This window comes from Capsicum annuum, chromosome 4, assembly GCF_002878395.1.
Source record: "Capsicum annuum cultivar UCD-10X-F1 chromosome 4, UCD10Xv1.1, whole genome shotgun sequence".
NCBI classification, from domain to species: domain Eukaryota; kingdom Viridiplantae; phylum Streptophyta; class Magnoliopsida; order Solanales; family Solanaceae; genus Capsicum; species Capsicum annuum.
In genome coordinates, this window is record NC_061114.1 from 9045657 (window position 1) to 9066360 (window position 20704).

A 20704-nucleotide genomic window follows, 5' to 3' on the forward strand; every position below is an offset into this window, starting at 1 on the left:
TATGTGATTTTATCATAATCAATATTATCTTTGAGTATCTCTCTTTTAATTATAAGTAATTATTATTATTGGAGTTTCTTCATTCCTAAGTTTTTTTTTTCTCAATTATTATTTTTATCCTAACTAAAGACTGAAATAATAATTAAAAATCATGATTTATACACATACATTCTTAAGTTGAAAGCATGTTACTTCATCATTTGCCTTTTTGGTTTAATAAATTATATATTTTGGGTGTAAAAAATGTCCCTGACATAAGAAAAATAAAGTACAAGAGATCTAGAAAAAGTTCTAGAAATAAAAAATTCAAGATCTACTTGTTGATTTTATATTAGATAAATGGTGTTCGATAGATATGAATTCAGGTGTACACAAGAATGAACTGTTTGCGCTACAAACAAGAATAAATTGTTCAGAAAAATAATAATCTTTTGCGATACGTTATTCCTCGTTGATTGTATCTTAGATGAACGAACTTCAACAGACATGAATTATTTGCGCTGCAAATAAAAATAAATTATTCAGAAAAATAATATTTTTTTGTGATATGTTATTCCTTTCGGTTATGATACGTGAAAGGGAAGGTGAAATCTACTCATTAATTTTATATTTGATGAAAGGTCTTCGCGAGACAACTCACTTGCTAAACACAAGAATGAATTGTTTATTCTACACATAAAAATAAATTATTCAGAAGAATAATAATCTTTTCCGATACGTTATTCCTTTCGACTATGATACGTGGAAGAAACGGCGAAATCTACTCATTAATTTTATATTTGTTGAACGGTCTTCGTGAGACACTTACGTTCTAAACATAAGAATGAATTGTTTGTTTTACACACAACAATAAATTGTTCAAAAAAGTAAAAATCTTTTGTGGATAAGTTATTCCTTTCAGATACGATACATAGAAGGGGAGGTCAGATCTAATCATTAATTTTACATTAGATGAACGAATTTCGGTAGACATGAGTCCATGCGCTACACACTAGAATGAATTGTTTGCGCTACAAACAAGAATAGATATTGTTCAGAAAAATAATAATCTTTTGCGATACGTTATCCTTTTCGGTGATGGTACGTGGAAAAGAAGGTAAAATCTACTCATTAATTTTATATTTGATGAACGGTCTTCGTGAGACAACTCACGTGAAAAACACAAGAATAAATTGTTCAAAAAAATAAAAATCTTTTGCGGATAAGTTATTCCTTCTATGAATACAATACGTAGAAGGGGAGGTCAGATCTAATCATTAATTTTATATTAGATGAACGATATTTGGAAGGCAACTGACGCGCTAAACACAAGAATAAATTGTTCCAAAAAAAGAACTTTTTTGTGGATACGTTATCTCTTTCGACTCCGGTATGTGGAAGGTGAGGTGAGAATTACGTTACTTTGCATATCCACAAGCATGAACTATTTTAAAAAAAAACTATTATACTATTATTGGGGATCGAACCCATAATCTCAAATATGATATAATAATATAATAAAATATAATATTTGTGTGGCTGCATAAAATTATTAAATTTTGTGATCTAAAATATATAGTATTTGAAAAAGGTCAAGCCTTACATGCTTAAACATGGCACATTCTCAATCTAACTCCATATGGTTACTCCCATGAGTCCCATGCATTACAAAATAGTTATTAAACAATCAATATTTAGATAATGTCAATAAATATAAATATTTTGACTCAAATTTTTTTTACTATACTTTCTACTAACTATTGTATGTATAGTTCCTTGTGTCTCATGAAAGTAAAAAAAAAAAAAAAAAAAAAAACTTTTGATTTTTAAAGATAAATCGAGAAGTTATTCATATGTGAAAAATGAAGTCGATTATTAATGTCCTCTATAATGTATTTTTTGTGATATGAAATTAAATTAATTAGATCAATATATTCTAAATAATTAGTAATAACTAAATGATCTTTAAAAAAAAAAAAAGAAATTCACTAGTTTTAATTTTTTTTCTCCATAAAGGAAATTTCTACAATTAAAAGTATTAATTTTTGAGAAAAGCGGTAGTTGAACCAACTCCACATAACATCTTGTATTAGTTGAACAAAATCACTACCCAATTTTAACTTATATTATAATAATAATAATATTATAATAATACTTCTTTTTCTAGATCATATCTTTCAAAATTCTCATTTATGATGATCTAATTATCATAATTTAATGTGATAGCAATATAGGTACTATGATTTTTTTAATTTATTTTTGATTTGTTTCAAACTACTCTCTTTCTTTGAATTTATTTGACTTTTTCTGTTGAAACATTTTAAAATATTTGACATCATTTAATAGATAGAACATTATATTTATAGTTTTATACAACTTAGAAAAACTCAAAATTATTCAAGTCTTTATTAATTTAAATTTTTGGTAGGAGTATAATAAATTAATAATGCTATGTAAATTAATTTAACAAGTTCACCTCATTCTTTTTAATACCTTCAATCATGACTTAACATTTAAGGATTAATATAGTAATACATAATATAAGTGCAATAACTAACTTCCACAATAATTGATATAATACATATTATGCCATTTAAAATTTTAAAAATATTTGATCAAGAGAAAAAAGTTAATTCATCTATGTACTATTTAATATAGAAAAATGTTAATCTACATTAAATTTTTGGTCCAATATTATCCACCTTAATGACACAACTACAGTGTTGGTTATGAGTGCTTAAGCAACTAATTGTGAATCATTTTTAAAATGATTTTTTTTGTTCGTCACTTTTGACATATTAAGAAAAGACAAAAAAAAAATCATATTATATTTTTAACATTAACTATTTATTTTTCAAATTATTTTCAAAACATAGTACTCTAAACATCAATTAATAGAGATAATATAGTAAAACAGACATATTAATAATTATTTTCTTAATGGATGTGTCTAGCAAAAAATGTGACGACTAAAAATGAATGAAGAGAGTATTATTTTTACAGTCAAATGTTAATCGTCATTTATAAAATACAAAAGGTACAACAGCTAACGCTTAAAACTTTCACTATGTATGAGGTTTGAGAAAGAATGAGTCACAAAGATTTTTTATATGCAGTTTTATTTTGCATTTCTGCAGGAAGTTGTTTTTACGACTTGTTCATACTCGCGACCTTATAATCACATTACAATAACTTTACTAGTTACGCCAAAATTCTTTTTTTTTTCAAACATTATTAATTAGTAGTAATACAAATATATTAATTGAGCAATCAGTATAAATTTTCAGATTAAAATAGTTGATCATTCATGATTTGAAGTCTCTGGATAGAAAATGTTTTATTTTTGGCTTTGTGGCTGAATTTCATTTTGCCTCCCCTCCTACAAAAATCTTAAACACAAGTGAAACAAATGTCTTAATTAAAACTTAAATGTTAGAATTTTAGTGATATATAAATAATATAATTTTCTGCTGCTAACAGGGGTTCAGTGAAACCCAATGTCAAAGGCTAGCTTCGGCTTTGACTTAAGCTAGCCCGTTCTAGTCAATAGATTCTGTATACTCAGATCGTGAGTCAAAGATCTATCAAAAATAGTCGTTATGCTTCATAAATATTGAAGTTGGATTTGTCTATACTTAGCTTGCCAAGATTTTATTTGAGGATTTATATTGGATATATTGTTTTTGTCTTTGTTGGATAAAGTGATATGACTCATTAGTTATTTGAGTTTTTATTTATTTTTCATGTGGTGTGTGTTCATGTATTAGAGTCAGATTAAATCTAAAGTCTTTCATTGTAGGAATTATTTTTTAGGGTGACATTTTTAATAGGAATTTGTTTGTTTTTACGGTCTTAATCCGCAATATCTGATTAAGAATAAAAGAATTCTAGTCATCCCATCAAAATTTATTTTGATTATTAAATATATATATATTGTAGTTTAAATACTTTCTAACTATTTCCGATAAGACAAATAAATAAAAAGGATAAATACATGTTCAATCTTTTTAATTTGTCAGAATATTTTATTTAGACACTTAAATTACACCATGTTCCACACCAATTCGTAATAAAGAGTTTCAATTAATATATATATATATGTATATATATATATATATATGTATGTATTCCTTCGTTTATTCGATAATTAAATTAACTAAATAAATTTGAATTAATTGAAACATTTTATTAAAAAGTGGGATACAAATTAAATTAACTAAATAAATTTGAATTAATTGAAACATTTTATTAAAAAGTGGGATACACCAATAAAGTACTCAGTATAATTGAAATATGATTTCGAGTTAATAACATTTTGACAAATTTTTAAAAATCAATTACTTATTTATTAAAGCAAGAAGAAAGAAGAAGAAACTAGAAATTATATATAAAAAAATAAAATGAAATGAATGGACAATCAAATTTGGGTGGTCATTAACATGTGGCTCAATTTTTAATTGTCCCCACCCAAAAATCTCAATCAACAAATGTCTTAAGATTATAGCCACTTTAAAAACAGATTTTGACCCCACCAACCCCCACCAAAAAATGGCCAACTGGGTGACCTAAATTCCCACCAATATTAATAAAAATTAAGTAATATTCACTATTTAATAATATTTATTCACTTTTAACTTAATATATAGATTAAGGTCTGTTTGTTCATAATAATAATATTTTTTTTTGGAGTTAGAATTGAAATTGAAGTGGTGTTATATTTGGTCATAAATATAAACTAAAGTTATTTTAAAAATTTTGTTAGAGAAATATGAGTCAGAAAAGTGTTAAAAATAATTTATACTAAAGTGAAATTATTTTTATGCCCAAACATTACAATTTTTACTTTTTTCTCTAAAGTGAAAAAATTTTCTTGGTGGAACTCCTACCAAAAAGTATAAATAATAGGTATGATTTTATTATATCACTCTTTGGCTATAATACATGTAATACAGTGAGAAATGCATTGAGTAGTGAAAACAATTTAATAGTAGCAAAAGTAAATGGATAGAAAAAGGATAATTATACATTAAGTTTTCAAACTAAACATATACTCTATCATCGTATATTTATTTTTATCATGGCGGACAAGTAAAGATAAAAGAAAAAAGTACCCTTTTCGTTCTATTTTCTGTGACACCATTTGATTCGATACAATATTCAAGATAAAATAATTTTTAAAAATTATATTTTAAAATAATTTTTAAATATTTATATAATTAAAAATTATTTCACTAAGTATAAAAGCAAATTTTTAAAGTTACATTATTTCTAGTTAGGATAAAACGATATTCTTTTGAGACAATTAGAAATAATAATATCACGTAAAATGGAAGGGATAAAATACTCTTATTATATTACTAGCCGCACATTTATAATTCTTTTCCCATTTGCAAATTGCAAGTTGCCAACTATTGTCTCCCTTACCCACTCCACTACATAGAACCAACATATCATATTGTAATTTCAATCAAATTATTTTATTTTCATTTTAAGAATCTTATAATAAAAAAAATATGAAAATTGAATATTATTTATCAAATATAGTTTCTCAATTTTCTATTGGAAACAACCTTTTTTTTTTTTGTATTTGAGATAGCGGTATAAACAACGTACACTTACCTTCACAGATCTCATTTTATGTAAATATACAGGATTTATTGTTATTGTTGTTGTTGTTTATTTTAGATCTTTCCTTTTAATCGATTTCCAAAAAATAATATTTTTCTATATTTAGCCTAGCATTGGACATGTCATTTCATCTTATGTTTCAAATCATAATTTCAAATCAACGTTCAGCGTTGGGGCATGTGATCTAGAGTTTTAAAATATTTATTAATAAGGTCAGTTCAGTAGAAAAAAAAAAAACTTTTAAATAAAACCTTCTTTAAGAGTGTGTAAGTCAAAGCGCCAAATAATATAGAACGAAATGTGTATTGTTCGTCGGAAATAATTTCATTATCTTCTCAACTCAAGTTGAACTTGTGGCTATACTAGAGGACCTCAAGATTGCCATGGCTTACAGGCTCGCTCGCCTTAAAATCCAATTTGACTCCGTAGAAGCCGTTCACATGCTTATTAATGATCACCATGGTCACTAATGCTCCGGCTGAATGCTCCACTTCCCAGACATATATAGAGGGAGCAAAATAGTGTGGCAGATGTCATGGCAAAAACACGGCTTAACAATTCAAGAACTTTTTTCAACTAGAAAAATTGTGGTCCAAACAATATCGAGCAACCCCTGAACCTACTATTTAGTTATTATTGATTAAATTATCAGTTTAACAAAGGAAAAAAAAGACTATATTGAACATGTAGTTGTTATTGAAAATGAATATTGACATCTTTTAACACTTATTAGTACTATAATTTAGCTTTCAAATTTTAATTTTATTCTAAATAAGATGATTTACTAATAATTAACACAAATATCGTTGACTTATTTTAAATCTCTTGTTTTTAAATAAAATAAACGATCATTCTTAAATTAGATGCTCAATCACACACTTTCACATAAATTATTTATATGTGTTTACTTTACACTGTGGAGTTAATGCTTCATAAAGCATTTTGTAATGTAAAGAATAAAGGAAACAAATAAGTGTTACCAAGAAGATGAACCTACATATAGGTTCCAAATGAAAAAAAATAAAAGTCTCTAATAAACTTGATTTAATTGTACTTTGATTTAATGATAATTTAATGTCATTAATACTCTTCTTGCAAACAGTTTTTTGGCATCCTATATAAACACATATCTTTGGAGAACAAAATACACAACTAGAGGAAAGAAAAAATATTTTCCTCCTTTCCTCTTCGTAAGTTCCTTATTTTTGGCAATTGGTTTAGGCAACCTTCAAACTTTCAGCCACGAGTGCACGTGTTTGGAAGTAGCTGTGGAACATTGGAGAGCGACTGGCTAGAAGGATTTGCACCGGAGTCGGGCCGAAATCGCTTTCAAGGCATTGGCTTGTCACGACACAGTGTTTGAGACAACTCTTTTACTGTTATTAATTTAGTTCCAATATCGGTATTGTAGTATTTTTTCCAACAATTTGAAAGCGATTTTCTTACATACAATATTGATAAATGGCTATTTCTTTGAATAAAATTTTTCTTGATTTGTCAAAGATAGAGCCATTAGACGAAAATAATTTTAAACGTTGGTCACAAAAACTTCTGATTTTTTTCGAATAATTAGAAGTTGATTATGTTTTATTTAATGAACCTCCAACTGATGATTCTAATATTACTACTGGATCTAACACTGTTGTGGTTGATGACATTGCTAAAAAAAAATTCGAAAAGGATAACAAAATAGTTAGAGGACATTTGTTGAACCATATGACTAATCATTTGTTTGATTTATTTGTTACCTATAAATCTGCTAAAGAAATATGAGATAGTTTAGAAAAGAAATATGGTGCCGATGATGCAGGAAAGAAAAAATATGTTATCGGACAATGGATTAAATTTCAAATGACTGATAATAAATCAATCATGGAACAAGTCCACGAATATGAAAATTTAACTGTTGATATTCTAAATAAGGGCATGAAGATGTGTGAGATTCTTAAGGTTAATGTTCTGCTTGAAAAATTTCCACCATCCTGGAGTGATTACAGAAATCAATTGAAACGTAAGAAAAAGAATTTAACTCTCCAAGAACTTATCAGTTTCATGAGAACAGAGGAGGCAAACCGTCTTAAAGATAAGATGAAAGCTCTTTCTCTTAATTCTTCTAAAGTTAATCTTGTTGAATCTTCTAGTACTATTAAAAAATATAGGTATGGAGGCAAACAAAAGAATGTCCATAGTAAGGAACAAGTGAAGAAGAAAAATAATCTCAACAAGCCAGAGAGTCAAATTAAAAAATCAAAGGGGCCTTGTTTTGTCTGCGAAAAATTTGGCCACAGGGCTGTCCAATGTTATCTAAGAAAAGGACAAAAACTAAAACAGAGAGGACAAGATGATGCCTAAGCTTATCTTACCGAGGGTGATGAAGTAATTGCTACAGTAATCGTCGAGACAAATCTGATAGCTAACAAGACTGATTGGGTGTTGGACACAGGCGTTTCAAGATATTTCTGCGCTAACAAAGAATTATTCCATGACTTTGAGGAATATACCGATGAAGAGTGCATCTACATGGGTAACTCCACTACTGCTGGAGTTATGGGTAAAGAATTTTTTTTACTTAAATTAACTTCTGAAAAAATATTATCCTTGAACAATGTTCTGTATGTTTCCTTGCTCCGTAGAAACTTAGTTTCTGGAGTACTTCTCAACAAAGTAGGCCTTAAACTTGTTTTTGAAGCTGATAAAATAATTATTTCTCGTGGAGAAAATTTTATTGGGAAAGGATACCTTAGTGGGGGCTTATTTGTACTGAACATTGATCACGAGATTGCAATAATGCAAATATTCTTAATTCTGCTTATATTGCTGAGTCTATTAATTTATGGCATGGTGGGTTAGGTCTTGTTAATATTGTTGCTATTAAAAGACTTAAAAAAATGGGATTAATTCCTACAGTAAATATTGATGATATTTTTAAATGTCCTGTGTGTGTAGAAGCAAAGCATGCTAAGAAACCTTTTAAATATGTTACTAGTAGAAAGATCGAATTGCTTGAACTAGTACATTCAAACTTAACAGATTTTAAGAACACTATTAGTAAAGGTGAAAGAAGTATTACATTACTTTTGTTGATGACTTTTTTAGGTACACTAAGGTATACCTCCTTAAGTCTAAAGATGAGGCTGAAAATATATTTTTAAAATTCAAAGCAAAAGTAGAAAATCAATTAGACAGAAAAATCAAGAGATTTAGATCTGACAGGGGCGGTGAATATAATACTAAAACTCTAAAAGATTTTTGTGAGAAAAATGGTATTATCCATGAGTTTAGTGCTCCTTATACTCCCCAACAAAATGGTGTAGCTGAACGAAAGAATAGAACTCTTAAGGAAATGATGAATTCTATGCTTTTAAGCTCAGGTCTACCTGACTATATGTGGGGGAAGTTATCTTGTCTGCATGCTATATTCTTAATAGAGTCCCTCATAAAAATTTAGACAAGACCTCATATGAGTTATAGAAAGGATTTGCCCCTAACTTGAAATTTCTGAAAGTGTGAGGGTGTTTGGCTAAGATTGGTCTACCTGATTTTAAACGAGTAAATGTAGGTTCTAAGATCTCTGATACTGTCTTTATTGGTTATTCTCAAAACAATGTTCCATGTAGATTTATGTCTTTAAATGATTATTCTATTTGTGAATCTAGAGATGCAAAATTTTTTTAGCATGTTTTTCCTTTGAAAAATGATGTGCCTAGTGGTATGCAAAATAATACTTCTATATCTGTGTCTGTTAACTCCCATGTTATGCCTGCTTCTGATGTTAATGCTAATAAGCATGAAAATGAACTTAGAAGGAGGAAAAGACGTAGAACTGAGACTAGATTTGGTCCTAATTTTATCACCATCTTCTTAACTGAGAATTTTGATATCGATACTTTAAATGATGAATTAATGTCTATCTACTTAATAGAAGAAGACCCTAAAACATATGATGAAGCAATGAGTTCAATAGATGCGATATTTTGAAAAGAGACTGTTAAAAGTGAATTAGACTCTATACTTTCTTATCACACATGAGACTTGTATGATTTACCTAAAGGTTGTAAACCCATAAGTAACAAGTGGGTATTCAAGAAGAAATTGAATTCAAAAGAAATGTTAATGGTTTCTCTTTGAGTCAGTCTCATTATATTGAAAAAATGTTGAAAAGGTTTAATTGTTTTGATATAATTTCAGTGAGAACTCCTTATGATCCTAGCATACACTTGAAAAAGAATAAAGATTTCAGTATTTCTCAAACTGAATATGCTAAAATAATTGGGAGTGTAGTGTTTCTCATGAACTATATTCGGCCTGATATAGCTTATGTTGTTAGTAGATTGAGTAGATATACTCATAATCCCAGTAATGAACATTGGCATGCTCTTCATCGCTTGTTAAGGTACTTGGGAGGTACTATGAATTGGTGTTTGCATTTTAATAAATTTTCTGTTGTTTTAGAAGGTTTTAATGATGCAAACTGGGTGACTGACAATGATGAAGTTAGCTCTATCAGTGGCTATGTGTTTACTTGGGCTGCAGGTGCTATTTCATGAAAGTTTTCAAAGTAGACTTGTATAGTACGTTCTACTATAAAATCTGAATTCATTGCTCTCGAGTTGGTAGGGCAAGAAGCTGAGTGGCTGAGAAATCTTTTGACAGATGTGCCTTTATGGGGAAGACAAATGTCACCAGTCTCTTTACGTTGTGACTCATAGGCGGCAATTGGGATTGCTAAAAATAATGTATGCAATGGTAAAAAGAGACATTCGCATCAGACATGGTGCAGTTAAACAATTGTTGAAACATAGTGTTATTTTCTTGAAATATGTAAGATCCGAAAGAAATTTGACGGATCCTATGACCAGGGGTTTGACAAGAAAAATGGTCCTTGAATCGCCGAGGGAGATGGGGCTAAAGTCCATGGATTGAGGTAATATGGTGGATACCTATTTATGGTCAAACAAAACCATATAGGCCGTCAATAAACACTACATATCCTATCCTTATGGTGTGAGGTAGTGTATTATAAGGTTGGGCTTACTTTTGCTCCTAATGATCCATAGCCTTAAGATGGTCTATGAGATAGACTTGATGGATCACCTATGTGAGTGTAAAAGGTTGGTCACCTTTTTATGAAAGACTTAGATTATCTTTCTAGAGCACCCATGAGACTCAAGGTTTGTGTGCATGACCATAAAAGGAACTTTATAGTATCGCGGAGGTTGCTTAAAATCAAGAATATGGTATGTGTTGTGGGGGTCTCAACTTATGTCCATCTAGTTCAAGAGTACTTCACTTTTTGGATATTTGTTGTTGCCTCATATCACTACGTGTCAATTCAAATCGAGAGATATTGACGCTTAAGTACATGTTTCTTCCTTTTGTCCAAAATTTATTCATATTATTTATCTTTGCATTAGTGGGGGATTGTGGAGTTAATGCTTCATAAAGCATTTTGTAATGCAAAGAATAAAGGAAAAAAATATCCGTTATCAAGAAGATGAACCTACATATCGGTTCCAAATGAAAAAATAAAAGTCTGTAATAAACTTGATTTAATTATACTTTGATTTAATGATAATTTAATGCCATTAATACTCTTCTTGCAAACAATTTTTTGGCATCCTATATAAACACATATCTTTGGAGAACAAAATACACAACAAAAGAAAGAAAAATATTTTCCTCCTTTCCTCTTCCTACGTTCCTTATTTTGGGCAATTGGTTTAGGCAACCTTCAAACTTCCAGCTACGAGTGCACGTATTTGGAAGTAGCTGTGGAACCTTAGGGAGCGACCGACTAGAAGGATTTGCACCGGAGTCGGGCCGAAATCGCTTTCAAGGCAGTGGCTTGCCACAACACAGTGTTTGTGACAAATCTTTTACTATTATTAATTCAGTTCCAATATCAATATTGTAGTACTTTTCCCAACATACACCTAGTAGAATGAACAAAGATTATGTCTTATATCCATATTTTTTTCACTTAGGATATGTTTTTATATAGAAAATTGTTTTAACTTTTCTCCATTTTTGGTTAGTCCAAAATTTTCTAGAAATAAATTAATGTCTGACCATATATTTTGGATAAGATTTTGTAAATTTATCAGCAAATATTTATCTGGTTATAAATTTTGAAAATTCGTTGAAAAATACCGTACTAATTTTGAAAGAAATTTCACTTTCCCTCACAAAAATTTAAATTTCTCTTCAAGTAAAATGCATGTAATTTCAAATTTTAAAAATTTAAAATTTCAATATCTATAGCTAAACCAGAATTACTGTTTCTTAAATATTAAAAAATTGAATTTCTTAAAAAGAAAAAAGTGGAAAAACAAACTCCCTTGAATCGATCTCCACCTACCTTACTCTCAAAATATTTTCTTAGATTTTCTATAATCTTTATAATTTTTTTTCTATTTTATTTTAAAAATTAATTATTGTAAAAAATATTTTTTGTGACAAAATATTATTAATTTATAATATTTTTACCTTATATCGTACTTTTTTCCTATATTTTTCTTTTAAACTATCGATGTTTGACATTACATAATGACAAAAAATAATATAATCTATTCAAATATATAGTATGATACTTATAAAATGATACGTTACGACCATCCAAAGGTTATGCAATGTTATGTAACAACGATTCAAATATATAATAAACGGTATGTAACAACTATTCAAATATATTATAAAACGGTACATTAACAATCATTTCAAATATATTATAAGACGGTACGTAACGATCATTCATATATATCATGAAACGGTATGTAACGACCATCCAAATATATTATGAAACGGTATATTAACAATCATTTCAAATATATTATAAAACGGTATGTAACGGCCATTCAAATATATTATAAAATAGTATGTAACAACCATTTAAATATATTATGAAACGATACGTAACGAGCATCCAAATATATTATGAAAACGGTACATTAACAACTATTTAGATATATTATTAAACGATATTAACGACCATTCAAATATATTATGAAACGGTATATAACGACCATCCAAATATAGTACGAAACAATACATTAACAACTATTCAAATACATTCTGAATGCAACAACCATCCAAATACGATAAAAACAACATTAACGACCATTCAAATATACTCAAAAGCTAAACGTCACATGATAATACAATTATTATAACAATAACAATAACATATTATGTACAATTTCATAAAATGAATCTCAATAGGATAAAATATGCGTAGATCTTAGATTATTTTCAATGAATCTTGACTAAAAAAGCCATCAAAACCAATTCACAATATATATATATATACACACACTGATATAATTTCAAAAGTTAACCTACATGGCACTTTATAATTTCGATAGTCAATCAAATATTTTATTGTGATTTATAATACTTTTTCTTCTATTCCAATTTAAGTGACACTAATATAATTTCAAAAGTCAACACATATCATTTTGTGTCCATTTATGAAATATTACTAATTTTCTAATGCGATCATAATAATTAATTAGGAGTCATATAATAAAATCACGATTGAAGAAGCGAAGAAGACATGTCTTAAATGACTTATAACAACTAATTAGAACCGATATAATCAAATTACTATAAAAAATACTTGTGGAAAAAAACATAAATGAGCTAAGAAATCAAGTTAATTTAAAATTTTAAATATTAATTTATTATTTTATGTCTATTTTATATTTTTTATAAAATATTATAAAATTTTAATACTTAAATAACCTGTAGTAATTAATTAGGGTTGATATAATAAAATCACGATTGAAGCAGCGAAGAAGACATGTCTTAAATAACTTATAACAATTAGAAGTGATATAATAAAATTACTATAAAAAATACTTGTGAAAAAAACATAAATAGGTCTCATATATAGACATCAAGTTAAATTAAAAAATCAAATATTAATTTATTATTTTATGTCTATTCTATATTTTTTATTAAATATTATAAATTTTAATACTTAAATAACCCATACTAATTAATTAGGGGTAATATAGTAAAATTACGATTGAGGCAGCGGAAGCAAGCAGCACAAATAGGCATGTCGAAGACGTGCTTGCTTATCTCCACTTATTATAGATAAGTAATATAAATTTTAATACTTAAATAACTTATAATAATTAATTAGGAATAATATAATAAAATTATAATTAAAGCAGCTGAAAGCAGGCAGCACACACAGGCATGTCCAAGACGTGCCTGCTTATCCCCACTTATTATAGATAGTAATATATTAAAAAAACAATTCATAAAAATAATTTTGCTCAATTATTGAACTTTTTATAAAGGTAATTTTATAACCTTTATTAAAAGTTATAGAACATGATAGAAGCTACACCGACATACCAACGTGGACAGAATAAATCACCACATAATTTTAAAATTTAATTTTGGTAGTAATATTTAATTACATAACCCAAAAAATAAAATAATAAAAAAGAATCACAAGAAAATTCGATTTCCTTTTCTATATCAAGAAAGAATCTTTATGTTATTTTACAATCTTTTATTACCATTTTAAATGTACTCCTATAATTTCTTAGAAGCAAAGAAAATAATACAGTATGGGAGGAAAAAAAAAAGAAAGGAAAAAATTTATGAAAATAATAGATATGCATCATTTATTAGACGAGTAGGGTAAATATCTACTTTCTTCATTTCAAAATAATTATTAACTTAAAATATTAATTAAAATTTATACCGCATAAGTCTCAAAAAGAAAATTATAACAACTATTTAGAAACTAAAAAGATATTATTATTAGACGACGAAAATATATGTGCATTACTTAATCAAAAAATATTTACTCAGAATCACAAAATTGAGAAGTATTTTGTCTAGTTTTAAAATTTGTCAACTAAAGGGTAAAATTAAAAATTTTAAATTTAAATTTATCGAGATACGTAATTAGCTCCCAATATATTTAGTAAAGATACAATTTTCTCATTTATAAAGATATATAATTAGCTTTTGATATTTTTTTTTTATTTTGAGTCAGTCGAGACACATAATACATCTAATGAATATACTTTTTTCTTTATAAAGATAAATAATTAGATTTCAATATATTTTCTTCAATTTTAGATCTATCGAGATATATAATTAGCTTCTCGATGTACTTAAAGAATATACATAATTAGTTGATATTTTTATAATTATGTTATCTTTTATTCATATTTATTTGTATTTCAAAATAAGTGAATTATTAAATTTTTTTTTTCAAATTTACCCTTATGATTTGACAATCAATTAACTTTTGAAAAGGTATTACAAGATCAGTTTTTTTTTTTGGGGTAAAACTGAAAAGTTGTATTAAATTTATGTCTTCCTTAATCAAAATTTAATAATTCATTTATTATGAAACGAAGGGAGTACAATAGTTTGGAGCAAATAATAAAAAGTTTTTATTTATTTATTTATTAATTAATTAAAAAAAGAAGTTGTGTGTATATATAAGGAAAAAACTTGCTCATTTTACAGTATACTGTCTAGCAAGTAGAGGGATTTTGCAGTTGGAGTTTCCTTCTTCAGTAACAACCGTTACTTCAAAATTTATCAATTTTATTATTTGCCCTTTAATTTAGTCTTATTTTTTTACAAGGTTTGTATTCTATATATACATGTTATACACTTTTGTTTTTGAAGTATATACATTTACATAGGCTGTTTTATGCACAAAATCTTTTAGGTATTAATTGATAGATTGATTTTGATTTGTTTTTTTGGTTACTTGGGTGTTTTTTTGATTTGGTATATATTTATAAACATTTCATTTTTTATGGTGTTGGATTATGTTTTAGAGGTTAATTGGATTCTTGTTTCTTGATTGTTGGATACTTTTGAGTGTTGGTTAATGTCCATTTCCAAGATTTCATTTTTTTATTTTTTTATGGTTAGAGCTTGATTGGATTGTTGGATACGTTGTGTTCATTTTCCCTTTTTTTGGAGGGTGTGGAGTGGGGTGAGTGGGGTGGGGTGGGGGGTTATGTCATTTCCAAGGATTTGGTTTTTGGTCACTTGGGTATTTTTAGTTTTGGTGCATATACATAAAGATTTCCTTTTTATTGTCTTAGATACTTAGATTATGGTTAGAGCTTGATTGGATTTTGGTTTCTTGTTTGTTGGATGCTTTGTTCATTTTCCATTTTTGGGGTGGGGGTGGGTGGTGGTGGTTATGTCATTTCCAAGGATTTGGTTTTTGGTTACTTGGGTATTTTTAGTTTTGGTGCATATATATAAAGATTTCATTTTTATTGTATTAGATACTTAGATTATGGTTAGAGCTTGATTGGATTTTGGTTTCTTGTTTGTTGGATACTTTGTTCATTTTTCCTTTTTTTGGGTGGTGGGTGGTGGTGGTGGTTATGTCATTTCCAAGGATTTGGGTTTTGGTTGGTTACTTGGGTGTTTTAAGTTTTGGTGCATATATATAAAGATTTCATTTTTATTGTATTAGATACTTAGATTAAGCTTAGAGGTTGATTGGATTTTGGTTTCTTGTTTGTTGGATACTTTGTGTTCATTTTTGCTGTTTTGGGGGGCTAGTTATGTCTAAAGATATGGTTTTGGGTAATTTTTCGTTTGGTCAATTACAAAGATTTTATTTTTATGGTGCTAGATTATGGTTAGAGCTTTGATTGCTGGATGCTTTGTTCATTCTTGATGAGTTTGGGGGATGGTTATGTCCTTTTTTTGGGGTGGGGGGTTGGTTATGTCCACTTCCAAAGATTTCATTGTTTTAATTGATTGGATTTTGGTTTCTTGGTTGTTGGATACTTAATTCATTTTTCTGTTTTAGGGGGTTGGTTATGTCCATTATCAAAGATTTTGGTTTTGGATTTCTTGGGTGGTTTTAGTTTTGTTCCATTTTTACAAAGATTGCATTTTTTAAGACTGGATTTTGTTTTCTTGGTTGTTGGATACTTCATTCATTTTGCTAAGCTTTGGGTTGGTTATGTGCATATATACATTTGCTGTTTGATACAGTTGGCTTAACTTATACAGACAATCTTTTAGGTATTGATTGATAGATTGATTTTGATTTAGTTTTTTCGGTTACTTGGGTGTTTTTAGTTTTGGTCAATATTTCCAAAGATTTCATTTTTATGTCCAAAGATTTGGTTTTGGGTACTTTTAGTTTGGTCCATCCCCAAAGATTTCATCTTCTAGTGTTAGTTTATGCTTGGAACTTGATTGGATTTTGGTTTGTTGGCTGTTTGTCACCTTGTACTATCGGAAACAGCCTCTCTACTTCTCCCGAGGTAGTGGTATGATCTATGTACACTCTACCCTCCGCAAACCCCACTAGGTGGGAATACACTGGTATATTGTTGTTGTTGTTGTTGTTGGCTGTTGGTCACCTTATTGTTTTTACTGATGTTTGGTGGTTGAGTATCGGTTAATACTGATTGATTGTTCATTTTGTTTTCTGCTTTGGTGAAAAAAAATTGGATCTTGCAGTTGGTTTTTTCCGGTATTTGCTAGTTTTGTCCATTTCCAAAGATTTCATTTGTTTGGCTGTTGGATTATGCTTAGAGTTTAATCGGATTTCGGTTTCTTGGTTCTTGGATACTTTGTTCATTTTGCTGTTTTGTGGGGGTTGATTATTGGTAATGCTAATTGGTTTTGCATCATAGTTATGTCCATTTCCGAAAATTCATTATTTAGCGTGGATACTTTGTTCATTTCTGCTGAGTTTTGGGGTCGATTATTGGGATAGTAGTGATTGGTTATTCGTTCTGTTGTCTGATTTGGTGAAAATATTTGGATCTTGCAGTTGAGCTTTTTCTTGTGAAGAAGAAGAAAATGGCATTGGGGACCAATTGTGAAGATTTGGGGTTAGGCATTGTGAGGAGTACCTCGTTTGGGCGAAAAAGAGTCACTTTATCGAACACAGTTGACGTCGACTTCATTTCAACAACACCAACGAAGAAATTTTGCAGTCAGAATTCGTGTTCTACGAATGAGAAATCTGTCCTTGAAGCCTTGCCTAAAGATATCTTGGTTAGTTCATAATTTATTTCCTTTTCGTGTTTCTTACGTGTTCCCACTTACCCTTTAGGATGACTCGGACCCTCAACCTGCCTGTTTATGATGGAGGTGCTCAGCTACCTGAGCAAGCCTCACCTGTCGCGTCGCATATGCTTTGTGTTTTTTATGCGAAGTTTCTTGTTAATATTCATGTTCTCTCAAACCTAATTCTTTTTTTATAGTTCAAGATTGTAGCTTGATTGTGTTTCCTTTACCGATGATTATGCAGATAAAAATAGTATGTGGAGTTGATCACGACGATTTAAAGAGGTTATTTCATGTATCAAGGGCACTTAGAGAAGCGGTAAGCTTTAATTATGACTGAAGTATTGTTGAATATTACGTAATTAATGAAGCGTTAAATTAGTCGACTCATTAATGAGGTTATCATTTTTTTATGTATGTATGATCAGTCCTTGATGGCGAAAGGATGGCATTTTGACTTCAGCACACCCCGAAAGACACTTCCTTTGCGGAATGCTCTTGATGTGGAGGAGTTAGGTGATACCAATGAGTTAGAAGCAGCGCCAAATGGTCCAATGCAATCGAGGGTTGCAAGGTCTCGGTTGAGCAGGAAGAAGCTGGCTGACATTTCGGTAGCCTTGTTTGCATCAGACAGTTGAGGAAGTAGGCGAAGACGTTAAAGTTCTGAACTCAAACCCAGATTATGTACAGGTATTGCTATCGTAGAAACTCAAAACGGACATCTAACATCTCGATGCCCTTGATTATCATTTACCGGCTCTTGAAAGTACATGAAACGAGAATGTAGTAGGAACTCAAAACGGATACCTTGGTCAAGTGAACGACATGAGTGGAGAAATGTCACCGGATTTGATCATTGATAGACGAAGCTCTCTCTTCATCATGGCATCCCCTTACGTGGTTCGCGCCTAGTGCCCAGTGGAAGTCCCAGATTGACAACGGGCACCAAGCACGATAGCAACGCGAACCATGGTTATAACATTAATCAGAGCCATTGACCCTTTCATTGAAGATTAGTTGTGTGGCTTGTTTGTACATGTAATAGCATAAGAGTTCTTTGTTGTAAATATTTGAGAAGTTCACTGTTTAATGGAATGAAAGTATGTTCTTTGTTCCAAACACACCCTTAATTTCACTTCCAACTGTATTAGAAGAAAGCCGAGGCGTCTGTCGGAAACAATCTATCTACTTCATACAAGATAAGAGTATAGTTTGCATATATTTTATCTGTCTCCACACCCTTCTTAGACACCACTCATGAGATCTCGTTGGGCATTCGAGATGTCTATCGGAATCTACTTCATACAGGATAAGAGTAAGGTTTGCATATATTTTACTCTCCGTCCGTCTCAGACACACCATTCATGAGATCGTGTTGGGTATTCCAGAGGTCTATCGGGAACAATCTGCCTACTTTCTACGGGATAAGAGTAAGGTTTGCATGTATTTCATCGTCTCCACCCTTCTCAACGCCACTCATGAGATCTCGTAGGGTATTCCAGAGGTCTATCGAAAACAATCTATCTACTTCGTACAAGATAAGAGTAAGGTTTGCATGTATTTCACCATCTCCCCCCTTCTCAGACACTACTCATGAGATCTCGTTGGGTATTTTCGAGGTCTATCGGAAACAATCTATCTACTTCATACAGGATAAGAGTAATGTTTGCACATATTTTACCGTCTCCCCCCTTCTCAGACACCACTCGTGAGATCTCGTTGGGTATTCAAAAGGTCTATCAAAACCAATCTATCTACTTAATACAGGATAAGAGTAAGGTTTGCATATATTTTATCGTCTCCACCCTTGTCTATGTTATTGTTAATTATTGTTTTGTAACTATATGATAAGCATGTGATGTTTGTGTAACATGTTTCTTGGGAAAGAGAACTTTGTCAGAAAAAAAAAGGACAAAATGTGGAATCCAAAGTTGTAACCAGACAAACACTTTGTCAATGTGCATGTGTGCATTAGTGTTTTGGTTGGACTAATTATTGGCCTATGGAACAAAGTTCAATTTTGCTTGTGTCTTCATTTAAAATTGAGCAATTTTGTCTTTTTTTTTGTTTAGTTTACTTTTTGATCAAAGCAGAAACAGTCTCTATCTCACCTCACCTATAGAGATACATTGGGTATGTTGTTGTAGTTACGCTGCTCGGAGTTAAGACAAAGTTGCATGTAAAAGATAATAGGTACCTCATGTGGTGGATTCAGAATTTAGGGATTGTGGATGCTCGTGAGGTTTCAACATACATATAATGCACAAAGTTTTAAGGTTTCGCCGGAAAATTAAAGCATCCAAGTTCCAACTATCTTCTTGATTTTCTAGGTGCTTTTTTAAAGTTTATACCAATTATTATATTTTATTTATATAATTATATCTAATTTGTGTCGGATCTAACCGGTGCTGGATCACCAAAAAAACACATACAGGTTCGCCTGTATATGTAATTAGTCGAGATATACACAAATAAATTTAGACATCATGATTATTAAAAAAAAAATAGTAGTAGTATTTTATTTACACTACACCAACTTCTTTTTTTCCCCTCATTTCTCAAGGAATCAATCATTCGTATCACTCAAAATTAGGGGTGGATATTCGGTTTGTTCGATTTGATCGTTGAATATCGGTTTGATTTTTCGATTTTCGGATTGACGAAAATGAAAATCATAACTAAACCAAAATTATTTCGGTTTGGTTCGATTTTTACAAATTCGATTCGGTTATTTTGAATTTTTTTTTTCGGTTTTAAAGATTAAAGTAGTGAGTATTTAAAATTGGTGATTTTTCTAGAAAAATAATCTTTTTTTCAAACCTATTTTTTATTTCCAAATATAATTAATTCAACACACGTGAAATAACCATAAATATTGACCTCGCTGAGTAATCACCGATGGCAGTGACGAACTGAACAAATGAACTGAGTATACGACTGTCGTTGGTGATGTTGAAATTTCAAAGGAACTGAAGGACTAAGGATGGTTGAGCGCCGCTGCAACCTTCACGTTAATGTTAGGGTCTAAAGCAAAGCAGTATATTAGGATTTAGGGTTACTAAAT

The 20704-nt window shown here is 29.7% G+C and overlaps 1 protein-coding gene across 4 annotated transcripts; it reads left to right on the forward strand.

Moving 5' to 3' along the window:
- Positions 1 to 8112: 8112 nt before the first annotated feature.
- Positions 8113 to 18759, forward strand: LOC107868325 (F-box protein SKIP27-like). Of its 4 annotated transcripts, none has more exons than XM_047410660.1 (4): positions 8113 to 8158; positions 17402 to 17628; positions 17885 to 17959; positions 18069 to 18759. In XM_047410660.1, the coding sequence occupies exons 1-4, from the start codon at positions 8128 to 8130 to the stop codon at positions 18276 to 18278; spliced, it is 543 nt and encodes a 180-aa protein (XP_047266616.1). In that variant the 5' UTR covers positions 8113 to 8127; the 3' UTR covers positions 18279 to 18759. The 4 variants fall into 4 exon arrangements, with proteins under 4 accessions (XP_047266616.1, XP_047266618.1, XP_047266617.1 ...); XM_047410662.1 differs by lacking the exon at positions 8113 to 8158 and adding an exon at positions 15093 to 15226; XM_047410661.1 differs by lacking the exon at positions 8113 to 8158 and adding an exon at positions 15238 to 15313.
- The last annotated feature ends 1945 nt before the right edge of the window (positions 18760 to 20704 follow it).